The following is a 13,616-nucleotide window of genomic DNA, read 5'->3' as shown; positions in this document are numbered from 1 at the left end:
TCAGTCTTGTCTGGATTGAGTTTCAGTTTATTAGTCCTCATCCAGTCCATTGTCGCAGCCAAGCACCGGTTCAGCACATCCACAGCCTCACCTGATGAGGATGAAAAGGAACAGTAGAGCTGCGTGTCATCAGCATACTGATGACAGCGCACTCCAAAACTCCAGATGACCACACCCAACGGTTTCATGTACATGTTAAACAGCATGGGGGACAAGACCGACCCCTGCAGAACCCCATACTGGAGAGTCCACGGGGCCAAGCAATGTCCCCCAAGCACCACCTTCTGGAGCCGTCCTGCTAAGTAGGAGCGGAACCACTGCAATGCAGTGCCCCCCACTTCCAACTCAGCCAGACGTTCCAGAAGGATACCATGGTCGATGGTATCGAAAGCCGCTGAGAGATCAAGGAGAATCAACAGAGTCACACTCCCTCTCCTGTCTTTCTCCCGACATAGGTCATCATACAGGGCGACCAAGGCTGTTTCTGTGCCAAATCCAGGCCTGAAACCCAACTGAAATGGATCCAGATAATCAGTCTCATCCAAGAGTGTCTGGAGCTGGCCCGCCACCACCTGCTCAAGGACCTTGCCCAGGAATGGTATGACAAGGAGGAATTGCTGATTTTTCTTCCTCTGCCAAGAGCAGCCCATTGTGTCTCATATAATGCTGTTCTTGAGCATGCCTGGGTCCCTGCATCCCAAAGGGGGCTGCAAATGACAGCTCCCTGTCAGCAGCAGTTGCTGCAACACTTTTTCCTTTTACATTTTTTTTAAAAGCTTTTTATATGTGGGCAGGATTTTGTGGAGTGAAGTGGCCACTATCTTCATTGCCCAGCTGACAAGACTTGCACTGAAAATAGGACAGCTTCCAAATAAGATAGTGAAGAATAGTACGTTATAGACAGTTCAGAGATTGGAAGTTTGTGCTTAAACGTCAAGAAGCATTTTTGACTTAAGTGGGCAGACATGTTTTTTATGTTTTGGGTGTGCCCAGTCCAAATCCAGTGTATGCTGGGCTGTATTTCAGCCTCATAATCCTGAAAACTACAAAAACAAACACGGTCATGTGTCTACTGAAAATGGACCAAAGCAGAATACAAGGGATGCAATGCTGGAAGTCAATTTTTAAAACACACAGATGGCTAACTTAAGTCCCATTGATTACATTGAATCTAGCCTAAGGATAATTTAGGCAGGATCTACACTACTGCTTTATAATGGTTAAGAACAGTAGTGACAACTGTTGGAGCCCAGGGCAGATTCCATATAACACTTTCAAACTGTTTTCAACGTGTTATATCCTGCTTGATGTAGATCTGGTCTTAGATGCAGAAGTGATTCCACAGCCACACTTGCATAAGTGTAACACACAACCACATTTGCACTAATGTAACTTAAGTTGGACTCTCCTTTTGTGCATAGTTTGGAATCTAGTTTTGCTAGCACAACATCATTTGCACTAGCAGAATGAAACTGTTGTATACTGCCTTCTATGTTTAGTACATGAAGGAAAATAAGTGTGCCGTTACTGCCTGTTCTCATAAGGATTTTTTTTCTTTTGTTGACCACATGTATGTAGACTCAAACAATATATAATGTTACGTGGAAAGCATTCTATTGAGGTCACAATTTCTCAAAGGTCAGCCTGTTAGGAATAGTTGGACTAGATGAAAACACTTTTTCATCCAGTTAAAACTTTTGTGTAATTGGAATAGTTGAGGCTTCCTTTTTAATGTTTAAAGATGTCTAAACTAAGTTACAGCGAAATGTTCAAGTATAAATACACCTGTGGCCCTTGATTGAAAAGTGTCAAAGTACTTTGAGTTTTCTCTATCAAGAAAAATGCTTTTTTTCACCAGGAAGGAATTCTTTTACATGTGAGGCTGAAATGCATTTACTGGATGTCTGTCATTCCAGGCACATATCCTTAGAAGAAAGTAAATCAATAAGACTTTACTTCAATTAATGTGTTTTGGCTGGAGATGAGAGAAAACCTCCAAAAACAAAGGCAGTAGTGAAAGGTAGTCTGTTGAATGCACTGTAGCCAAACACCCGATTTTGTAGTCACATTGTCTTCATTTAGCAGGGGTAGTTGTTAGTTCCTGGCCCTTGTAAATCATAGCCCCATTTTTCCTGCCGGTAATGCCTTGTTAAGTTACTGTAATTTGCTGGAGTTGCCATTCATCAAGGTTCAGCTCCCTTTTCACAGCCACGAAAAGGTAAATCTCTGAGTGGGAAGTGGTTGTGGTTTGCATCTAGTGCGCAGTGTGTGTGTGAATTCTAAAGCACAAAGCACAGAGAGTCATTTCATCTGTTTAGAGGAGCTGCAGTTCAAAGGTATCCTAAACAACGTTTTCCCCCAAGAAACATTAAACATTCCCTTGGTAAAGAGTTCCCCCAAGATACATTCAGAACCATATGCAGTTATTGTCTTTTTTGTTCATTACTACTATGTCTCTGCTTTTCGTCTGTGGAATATTGGAGGGCATGCAATTTCATTTCAAAGGCATAAAGGAGGGCCAGCCCTACAGTTAACTTAGAGCCAAACTAAGGCCTTAGCTAGATCTACCTGTTATTGCGTGATGGAGGGGTGAAGATCTCACAATGTTTTTATTGTGAGATCCTCCCTCTGTTTACACGTGGCACACGATGACCTCAGAGGGAGGGGCGTCACACCCACCATTTTTATTTTTTAAAGAGGCAGCAGCGCACGAGCGCTCATGCACAGAAGGTAGTTGTGTTTTTAAAAATTATTTTCCCTGCTCCCCCCACCCCACCCCTGATGGGCACCCCATGCACAGGTCCCAGCGCCTCGTGAGGAATTGCGAGGAGCTGGGACAAACCATGGCACCTGGGCTCAGCCCGAGACTGTGGAAAAAACCTGCCTAATAGGGAGGACGAGATCCCGGGGCAAGGGAGGGATCATCCCTCCCTGATCCCGGGATCCCCTGTGCGTCATGTGGATGCACAGAGATGATCCTGGGGTTTGCCCCGGGATTTTGCTCCGTCTAGCTATAGCTGAAATATTCCTTCCACATTCCCTTGCAAGTGTGCATGGCCCCGATCCAGATAGGGAGCATGGTGCTTTGGAACAGGATGGTTGCAGCTCCCCTCCCCCCATTTTCATCCTGAAATTCCATACATTCACCCATTTGGGGGAGGGTTAAAAAGAAGATTTCATTGGAATCAGCCCCTCTTGAACAGTAGGTCGATAGAGTTAGTTGTTGAAGATGATGATGATTTCCATTTATACCCAACTTTCCATAAAAAATGCCCAAGGCAGCTACATTAAGAACATCACTGATAAAAAAAAATCAACATAATCAAATATCATTTAGAGGCTTCTGCTACCTACCACCATCAGAAACACTACTAGTTGAAGACCGTCACTCATGGGGCTTTCTGTGGACATAATTGTGGTCTCTGGAAAGGATGTCTTCACACACAGACAGAGGCCAGTATCCAGTGCTTCCACTATATTCCCTTATTTTCTACCAGCAGCCTTTTCCTTGTGGTCTGTTGATATGTAGCAATGTATTTCACAACTGTATTTCACGGGTCTGTTTATGTCTACGTTGTGAAGATTGTTGGACTATGGTCTTTGGCATATTTGGATTAATATTCGTATAAGCCAGTCTCACTCTCTCTAGTTATATTTGGTGAATTTGTAGCATGCCCTCTGCATGTCATTGAAGCAGTAGGCCAGGGTTGATCCAACCATTAGGCAGAGTGAATTAGGCCGTAGCTAGACCTAAGGTTTATCCCAGGATTGTCCTGGGGTCAAACCTGTTCATCTAAGTGCCACACAGGGCATCCAGCACTCAGGCAGGAATGAACCCGGGATGATCATGGGATAAACTTTAGGTCTAGCTATGGCCCTAGTCACTTCAGGCAGCCGATGCTGAGAGGTAGCAGCAAGGTGTTTTAGGAGAGAGTTGTGGGCCACAAAGCCTGCCCTACGCGCCCTAAGCTAGCCTGCTGCTCCAGGTGTGATGAAGGATCCTGCTGTCTCATTGCCAGTGCTGAAAAAATATTCCATTAATAGTTTTATTAATTTTTCACAAAAACAAAACACATAAGAAAAGGTAAAAAAACAAAAAACAATACAAACTACATCACAACATAAAATACTACTAAAATGATCACAAATACATAAGGCTATATTCCATTTGAAGCGACCTTCGTGTCAGACGGCAAGTGTCAATTATTTCTAGTTTACCAGGTCCGAATTTCATAAAAGCAAGCAAGTATATATAACAGAGGCAAAAATACAAATTATATATAAAATCCACATACAAATAAATCATCCTTTTGCAGTTCTTTTATATACTCAATAAAAGGTTTCCATATGAAGCTATTGTTCTTTCTTTTACTAATGCCATTAATTTCTCCATCTCCGCCAATTCCAACACCTTGAGGAGCCATTCTTCCGTTGATGGTACTTGTGTTTTTCCCCAATATTACGCATATAGTAATCTTGCCGCCGTTGCCATATATTGGAATAACAATCCTTTATCTTTTAGTTGATCATCCACCAGTCCAAGCAAAAACATTTCTGGTTTCATTTCTACATTATGCATGTATTTTAACCCAGTAAGCCTTTGCCATTTTTCAAGACCACCACATGTGGTAAAAGGTTCCTTCTTGCTCTTCACATTTCCAGATTCAACTACCAGTCAGTCTGGGTTTTGTACATGGAAAGGGGCACCGCCTTCTCCTTGCCTTAACCAGCAAAATGTTAACCTTGCCTTGTTAGCATAACCACCTCCATTTTTAACAGGAAACTGTAAAATCTCCATTGCACACCAAGCAAAATGTCATAATGCCCTGTATGAGAATGTCTCCTTGAGTGCATCCTTCTTATCTAATATAAACAAGAATCCTGGCTCCAGCTTTCTCCAAGTGCTGCTGTGTCGAAGTTAACTTCTATAACTTACTGTCAGGCCAAAGGTATTGTTTACAGGACTGTTTAGCATAATTAGCTATGCCCCAGTGTTATGTTCTGATTGGTTAATGCTGCTACTGGGCCCTGCCCCTTGAAAGCTCAAATACTGTACCATATTCCCTATGTCTTTTGTCTGATGGCTCCCTTTGAAGAGACCAGGCCTTGATTACTAATCAATAAAGCGCTTTTGAACCCTCTGTTGCTGGAATGGTGGAGTCGTGCTTAAGGGCTGTTTGGATCTCGTCCTTGGGTGAAAAGAACATTGATCTAACAGCCTTAACCAGCAAAATGTTAGTAGAGCCAGCCCTCTACTAAACAGTTGCCATTTATTATTTGTTACATTTTATTTATTTATTTATTTGTTTGTTTATTTATTACATTTCTATACCGCCCAATAGCCAAAAATCTCTGCGAAGCTCTCCTTGGAAGAAGGACAGAATACATTTGTATTCTGCCCTTCTTCCAAGGAGAGTCAGAAGACAGCACATTCCCATGAGGTCCACTATCATAAAATAATAATAATGCTGGGCTAGGACATTAGTTTGCTTGACCCAAACTTCCCCATAGAATTGCTGTCTCCCACTTCACATTTGGAAGTCATCTATTGCCACTATCAGCACCATCCTGTGGCTGTCTGATTAGAAGTGAGTTCCACTGAGTTCAGTGAGGGTTCTTAATAATAAAAAAATAAAATAAAAAATGCATATTGTAATCTATAGGATTTAGCTGAATTCATTTATTCAGAGAGCTTTGGTATTGGGGTGGGTGTGGTGGGGGTGGTATAGAAATGTAACAAATAAATAAATAAAATGTTTGTTCTATTTTCTGTATATACATGTACTTTACATTATAACAGATTTTTCATCTGAGTGATAATGAAATGTCATTCTTCTGGCTGTAGCTGGAGATTAAACCTTTTTTTTTTGTTTTGCATCTGAATTTGGAACCAACACCATGTGGTTAATCTACTGCTTTTATTAAGATTATTTATGTTATAAATATACATGCAATTTAAATTGGAATCCCATGCAAAATGGCTTATCTTGCATGAATATCTGTCCCTTGTAAAACTTGTAAGGAACAGATAAAGGAACCCTGACCGTAATAACACAGTGGTCAACAGCACTGTGAATAATAATGCACTTTTAACTTATGAATATGAATGAATTTAACTAGGGAAAATATTTGGTAAGCATTGCTATATTTGAGTACAAATGAACACTGATTATATCTCTCATCCAGCTTTCTCTTCCAAGATTTCACTGTGCTTTCATATATCCTAGTAATCCAGGAAGTATCAGTATGGGACACATACAGGCACAGACGTAGCAGAGTAGGGTAGGTCTCCCTACCTGATAAGGAACCTTTTTTTCCAGTCATTGCAAAAGATGGGCTTTTATACATGCATGCCGAAACACAAGTCCCATGGAGCACCCTGAGGACATTTAAGTAGTCTCATACACCAGTCAAAGAATGTGTACCAACTAGAACAGAGTCAAGATTACCCAGATTACTCAGGCTACACTCAATGGGCTGGGAAGCCCGACTGGGATGTGTCAAGCGCGTCACAGGCCACGCCTATGAGCTGTACACCATGTGTGGCTCAGCTGCGCTCAATGGGCTGGGAAGACTGTCCGTTCTTCCCACCAAACCTGAGGCCACTGAGGCCTAATCAATGAGTGCTGTCACAATGTCCAGTAGCCGCTGCCCGTCTTCCTGAGACGCTCACTGCCACTCATTGTCACCCCAGTTGGGCCTCTTCTCTTCATCACGTGAGCTCTCCAGGCTGAGTACATTCATCATGCTTGAGAACCATGAAATGAAGAGGTGGCTGCAGACCCCCCCCCAGCCTCACGTGGCACCATGTGGAGGCTGTCAATGGTGAGCCTCCATGCCTCGTCTCTCTCTCCCCCACACCCACAACTGCATCACCACACCCAGGCTAGCCGGGCGTGATTATAATGCCTTAGTTTAAAAAAAAGGTCCAAAATATTTGGGACGATGCAAAATAATGACCAGATGGCCAACATCAGGCCTAATCTACACCAGCCATTTATTCCAGAATAATATCGAGGTCATCCCTACCGTACCACATGATGTTCACCTACTCCCATGGTAATCTAGGGATGACTCCTCAGTTATTCAAGAATATCGCAGACCGCTTTTGCCATGGTTTTCTTGGTTCTCTTGCTACGATCCCGAATTCCACAGCTGGTGTACCCCCCTTCCTGAAGCTGTTACTGTTTGGCACAAGTTCCCAGCTCGGTGAACAGCTAACCCCCTGTCAGGGGCATGTCCAGTGGTTTTCGACATGTGCAGGAATGGGTGGCCACCATTTTTGGCACATCTTTTGGTTGGTTATCAGCATGTTTTGGCCCCGACCATGTGTTGTTGTTTTTACACAAACATATCAACATGCAGGAGTGCATCTTTGACACAGTACCTATCCCCCCCTGCATTTCTGTGAATTTGTGCTGGTGCGCATCTCAAAGGAGGTATTAAAAAAAATCCATCCCCCATACCTATCTGTCCAGTCCTGCCCACTTCTCCCAATACACCTTTGGAAGCACCATCACAGGGCCCACATCTTCCCACAATGGTTCTCCTTTACTCCCAGAAAACTTCCCTCACGTGTGCCCCATGACGGATGATCTCGGAAGCTGGAAAGCCCATGATCATCCTTTCCCCCTCTCGAAAGGGCTGAGTTGAGGTCATAGCTGCTGTTGCTGTCCCTTTCTTTGCCTCATAAAGTATATAGCTGAAACTTGTGTCATTCTCTCTGGGGAAAAGATCCTCAAACCAACCCTTTTTTGGTTCATTGTTGTAACACATAAATTATAAATAATGTCAGATGTATTATAAGCTTAATAAACTGTATTGATTGTATAGTTGATTTCATTTGTTAAATTATGCCAATATTTTTGTTTGGTATGCATCTGAGAAGACAGGATACCCTGGAGAAGAGGCTGATGCTAGGGAAAGTGGAAGGCAAAAGGAAGAGGGGCCGACCAAGGGCAAGATGGATGGATGATATTCTGGAGGTGACAGACTTGACCTTGGGGAAGTTGGGGGTGGTGACAGCCGACAGAAAGCTCTGGCGTGGGCTGGTCCATAAAGTCACGAAGAGTCGGAAACGACTGAATGAATAAACAACAAAATGCATCTTACCTTTATAACAATAGTCAAAGGAATTACCATAATCAATTCTTTACTCTCCATATGGAAAGCATAAATAATTTTGTCTATAACATAGAATCTTGTTCAACTTAAAATGAATTCACTTGAACATGTCTTTTCACTACTATCATCATCACTATCATGATGGAGGCTCAGAGGGCAGCAACAAGGGAGAGGGCCTTCTTGGTGGTGGCCCCCATTTATGGAATGATCTCTCCAATGAGGCACACCTGGCACCCACATTGTCATCTTTTCAGCTCCAGGTGAAAACTATTCTTTTCCCTCAGGCATTTGGCAGCAGGCAATGAGTCCTTTTGATCAGGCCCTGGATTGTCCTGGCTGATAGTTTTAGATATTTGTTGTTGTTGTTGTCATCGTCATTGTCATCTGTTCTGTCTGTTTTATGTCTTTATGTGGATGGATTTTACACTTTTGTGAACTGCCCAGAGAGTTTCAGCTATGGGGCAATTTAGGAATATTATAAATGAAATGAAATCAAAATCATCTAACATGTATCTCTGTTGCCATCCTCCCTGCAGGTGTTTACACACCTTTCAGTGTTTGCATTAAGAAGAATGTTCTCTTAAAGGGCCAAATAAGGGGCAAGCCAAAAGTGAGTCAATAAGGAGTCAAAGCATAGGCATCCAGTCAGAAACATGGGGTTAAGCTAAGGCAGAAGTGGTTGAAAGAGCAGGCAAAGGTCAATAAACAGTTAGGCCATCAGATATATTACACAGTCCAGAAGTAAGGTCAAGCAGAAGTCCAAGTATTAGTAGCAATCATAAGGCAAAGTCTGGGAGACAAGGTAGCAGCCATTGGAGTTGAAAGAATGACACTGAAGGCTTTTATCACCAGAGCCTGCTCTGCCCTACCCAGGGCTCAGCTGCAGTATATTAGAGCTCTCTGGCCAGACCCCTATTTATGAGGAATTGCTTTCTCTTGTGGAGTCCTTCTTTGCAAATAAGCAAGCACTCCTTCTTATGGGATCCCTACTGGCCTGCTACTTGAGGCAAGACTGCTCCTGGTGGGCTAAGTGATTGCTCAGCCTCTGCTGCCAAGGTGAAGTCACCTCCCCCTGGCTTGTCCTGCTCTGGCAACAATTACCAGTTTGGGGTACTCTGTGTTTCTGGGAACTTTAGATTTTTCACTGAGGCATGACAGACAAAAGGAATTACATCTTCACATGGTGCATAGTTAAACTATGAAATTGGCTACCACAAGATGTAGTGATGGCTACCAACTTGGATATCTTTAAAGGGGAATTAGTCAAATTCTCATTGGATAAAGCTATCAATGGCTCCTAGTCACTCCTCCAGTAGCAGTATGCCTTTGTATACCAGTCACTGGGGAATGTAAACAAGAGGGTGTTGTACTTATGGGCTTCCCACAGGCAGCTCATTGGCCAATTTGTGAACAGAATTCTGGACTAGATAGTCCTTTGGTCTGATCCAGCATTGTTCTTTACATTCTGAAATACTAAGGAATGTGTTTCTCTGACCTCAGCAATGCAGCGCCTTCTGCTTTTCATTGTGGTTGAATTCAAGTGACGCTATTCAGCCGTTTCGGCATTCAAGGCAATAGAGTCTGTGGTAGTAAATTTTCAGTGTAGTAAACCTTATGTAGTCAGGTGAGCATGACTTAATCCTTAAGAAGCAGCATTCACATTATATTCAAAACACATTGTTTCTCCTGGAATGAATGCTCCCTGCCCCCCACATAATCTTAGAACATAAAATGCACAAGCCTTTTAAAAACTCATGTCCTTGATAAAAACAACATAGTGAGATGATCTCATATGGTGAGAAAACAAAGGCGGCTGACCCTGAAGCCTTGTTAACATGAGCAATAGTAAGATTTGTGAACTCATCTGAAGTGTGACATTTTGAAGTTATTTTGGTTGTTCGAAGATACTTGTGAAAACTGCATCCTTCTCCAAGCATTGTAAGACTGAAAAATGAAAGAAGGAAAGAAATTCCAACAAGGGAGCCACTTTACTTATATGGGTAACAATCTAACAATAAAAACATTTTATTCTACCATGGCCTTCCCATGATGGGTATTGTTGTTATTGTTTTTTTGCTGCTATTGTTGTTCCTGCTGGTTTTATTGTTGGTTTTATTGTTTTAATTGCTGTTTTATTGCAATGTTTTTGTTGCTTTTAATCTTTTTAATGTTTTATTGCTATTGATATTTTATGTATTTTATTGTTGTAAGCTGCCTTGTGAGGGCCTCTACTCTGAAAGGCGGCCAAGAAATGTTTTAAACAAATAAAATAAATAATAAATTGGGAAACAGCAGCAGAAGGTGGTGACTTTCCCTTCCCTCCTCTCCCAGTACCCCCTGGTCTTTCTCAAGGGTTGAGGAACCCTGCTGAATGGAGTGGGCTATGCTATGGGGTGGGGGCACACTCAGGGAAGAGGCTAAATTTCTGGGTATCCTCTGATTTTATGCCACCACCCATCCTAGTCAGCAGGGTTCTTTGAGCCCTGGGAAAGGCCTTTTGAGGGCTAAGGGGAGGACAACCCATCCCATGGTGTTCAAGAAGAATCCCACGAATGTGGAGGGTTTTTTCAGGAAGCAGAGGTAGCTGCAGGGAGAGCAGGCAATGGGAAATATTCCTCTTGTGAACTCACTTCTGTTCACGTATCTGAAATTCTAAGCCGCTGCATCATTGCCTTCTATGACAGTTATACTTAGAAACAAGATTGCTGCAGTAATATGTCATAATTAGGTATCATTGGTTATTTTGAATATCTGCATCAGTGGTGGAGAAAGTGTCGTAATTGGGTAATGGATTGTAATAGAAATCCTCAGATAAATTATTGGACAATTAGATTAATATGCATTGACTGTGTAACCACCTGATTAATTAGCTGTGTAAACATATTGAACTTTCAGAGAACGTACGAACAAATATCAGTAGTGGCCTGTAAGTAGTACCATCACTGAATGGCATTGCTCAGCAGCAATCAAAGATTGAAGGAGGCTAACGCTCCCACCCTACATTTTTTAAATTTATTTGTAGTTTTTGATGGACTTTCAGTTGCAATTGAACAACATAGTAAAATCATAAAGAAAAATGGGAAGGGAAGAGAAGGGGTCATTATGGGTTTGAAATCTGAAGGTAGATAAAATATGGATGGCAGCCCATGTTAAATGTTTGCCTATAAAATATGTACAGATAAAATTATACACAGAGAGAGAGAGAGAGAGAGAGAGAGAGAGAGAGAGATGTGCATAAAATATATGCAGATAAGAAATCAAGCAAACATGTCCAAATGTGCAGATAGGTCTTCATCCGCTGCCCAAAGGCTCGTGGCAACATGCACCACTGTGAACTCATGAGAGTTCACAGAACTGGTTCACATCACCATGTCTTTGGAATGGTTCAGCATAGGTCTAGACAAAGACTTTATAACTCCTGAAAACAACATTCAAACCATGCATTGAATTGGAAGGTTGCAAATAACACATGAAGAATCATTAGTCAGTTTTCAGAAGTTAACCTGAGGCCAACATACACATTGTTGTACGACCAAGCCTAGGATTCCAAATTTAGGGGAGGTCACTTACATTTTAGGGATATGCCCATGAATTCAGGAAGCAAGTATGAGGGCCATTTATGGAGGATGACACTGTTACACAAGGTAGGCTGTCCTTGTATTTGTACCATAACCCCTGCATATATGAGAAGGAATAAATATCACACATACACAATTCAACAACACACATACACTGAGAAAATGATCTCAGTTACAAATATTGCTTGTTTCATATTTTGCTTAAGATATGGAATTACATTGGAAGCCTTCTTTGGATCAACCTTTGGGTAACCTGCTTCTGCCTACAACTCACTGTTCCAGAGCTGATCCCCATACATGCAGCAGGATACTGCCTATGAGCAACAAACTAACCTGTGCCCAGCAGACAGAGCTGTATACACTAAATATCTTGTTGACTGATGAGGGAACTACACATGATGGGTGATGCAAGGATGCTACATATATATTGAGTTCTCATCCTCATTGCAATGTTTAAGAACACCGACCCACTTGGAGCAATGACTTTGTTGAGGTCAATCACTCTTACCAGAAGGCACAGTATCCAGTGCTGCCTGTGTGTCAGCAGGGACTCACTACTGGCACAACTGGAAAAGTAAATGTTATATACTAAAATATATTTAATTTACGAGGCTGCTGTACAAACTGCAAATGAGCACCTACAATAACCTTTCCCTTACATGACGTTTCTTTGGTAATAGAGCATTTTTAATTTAACTCACTGTTTACAACACATTGATACAGTAGCAAGAAATATCCATGAAGAACTATTGAATGAACACAGATTTTGAGCACTGCTGTGCAACTTTTTCCTGCTGTCAAATAGTGCCCTGTGCTTCACGCTGCACTTTCTCCAGCTTTTCCAGGGTAACTGATTTTAAAGGTAGCAGATTGAGCTTTCACAACACCATAGTGGTAACATCTTTTACAGCGAGCATCCCTTGCTTGAGCAACACTTCCTGAAATTTTGACTCAGACATTCTTCAGGTGACAGAATTAAGATATTGTCACCACCAATTGTGCAGGCTCCGCCTTCCCTCTCAGCTGTCAGCATCGTCTGCCTCTCCTGCTGGCCACCATCACCATGCACCAAGCGGCCCACCCACAGACCTGCACAGTAACTATATAGAGAGGGAGTCAACTGGAAAATAGACAAGACATCCATTTCTGAAATGGAAAAAGCCAACAAAGATTGTAAAAGGGAGGTACACTGTCTGGTCCTATTCCAGAAATGAACATTTTGGTTCATTTCTGTGGTTGTTTTAGGAAGCACTAGCTTCCTGTTGTGCCAGTGTTGGGTCCCACAGGTGCAACACAAGCCTGATCCACACCCAGCCAGGACAGCTTGCGGGGGTGGGTGGGTCGGCTTTTGCAAGGGGGAGGGAGCTGGAAGTAAAACGAATGGAAGCATGTGCATGCTCTGGACATGTATAGCCTTGTGCAGTGGGGCGGAGCCAAGGGCATAAAAGGCTCACCCCACGCCTCTCTTGGCCTCTTTTGTTTTCGGCCCCACCCTCCCTCTCTATCAACCAGTATGGGAATAACCAGTTGTCCTCTTTGGGGGGGGGCTGAGTAGGAATTTCCCCTGTCATCTAGTGATGTTCAGGTTGTCGCCTACTCCATATTGGATCTAATCTTTAGAAGAGGAGGATAAATAGGTCAATTATAAAAGGCAGGGTTGTGCGGGGATTTGGGGAAGTGAGAATAGGGACGGTGAGCACTCTGGCACCTTGATGGTGATTGTCAATCCAGAGGTCCTGCTCCTCGAGGGCTTTGGAGCTTTCGTGTCAGGATATGGGTTGCCTTTGGGGACCTTCTTGTCTCATCTACTCAGTGCTATGCAGCCCTGAGTGGGGATGATGCAGGTCAGTTTCACCAAACACACAAGTGTAGTTGGAAAAGGGGGACAGGTCACCTGACCCCGGTTTTCAACTG

The 13,616-nt window shown here is 42.7% G+C and overlaps 1 protein-coding gene across 1 annotated transcript; it reads right to left on the bottom strand.

Moving 5' to 3' along the window:
• Positions 1-12,419: 12,419 nt before the first annotated feature.
• On the bottom strand, positions 12,420-12,661 carry BBIP1 (BBSome interacting protein 1). Its single transcript, XM_063129879.1, is given in 1 exon segment — positions 12,420-12,661. A coding segment is annotated over 1 exon segment (213 nt). The 3' UTR covers positions 12,420-12,448.
• Positions 12,662-13,616: the final 955 nt, after the last annotated feature.

This window comes from Elgaria multicarinata, chromosome 7 (assembly GCF_023053635.1).
Source record: "Elgaria multicarinata webbii isolate HBS135686 ecotype San Diego chromosome 7, rElgMul1.1.pri, whole genome shotgun sequence".
NCBI lineage: Eukaryota > Metazoa > Chordata > Lepidosauria > Squamata > Anguidae > Elgaria > Elgaria multicarinata.
Note: the sequence above shows the minus strand (reverse complement) of the source record. Positions and strands in the feature narration are given on the sequence as shown.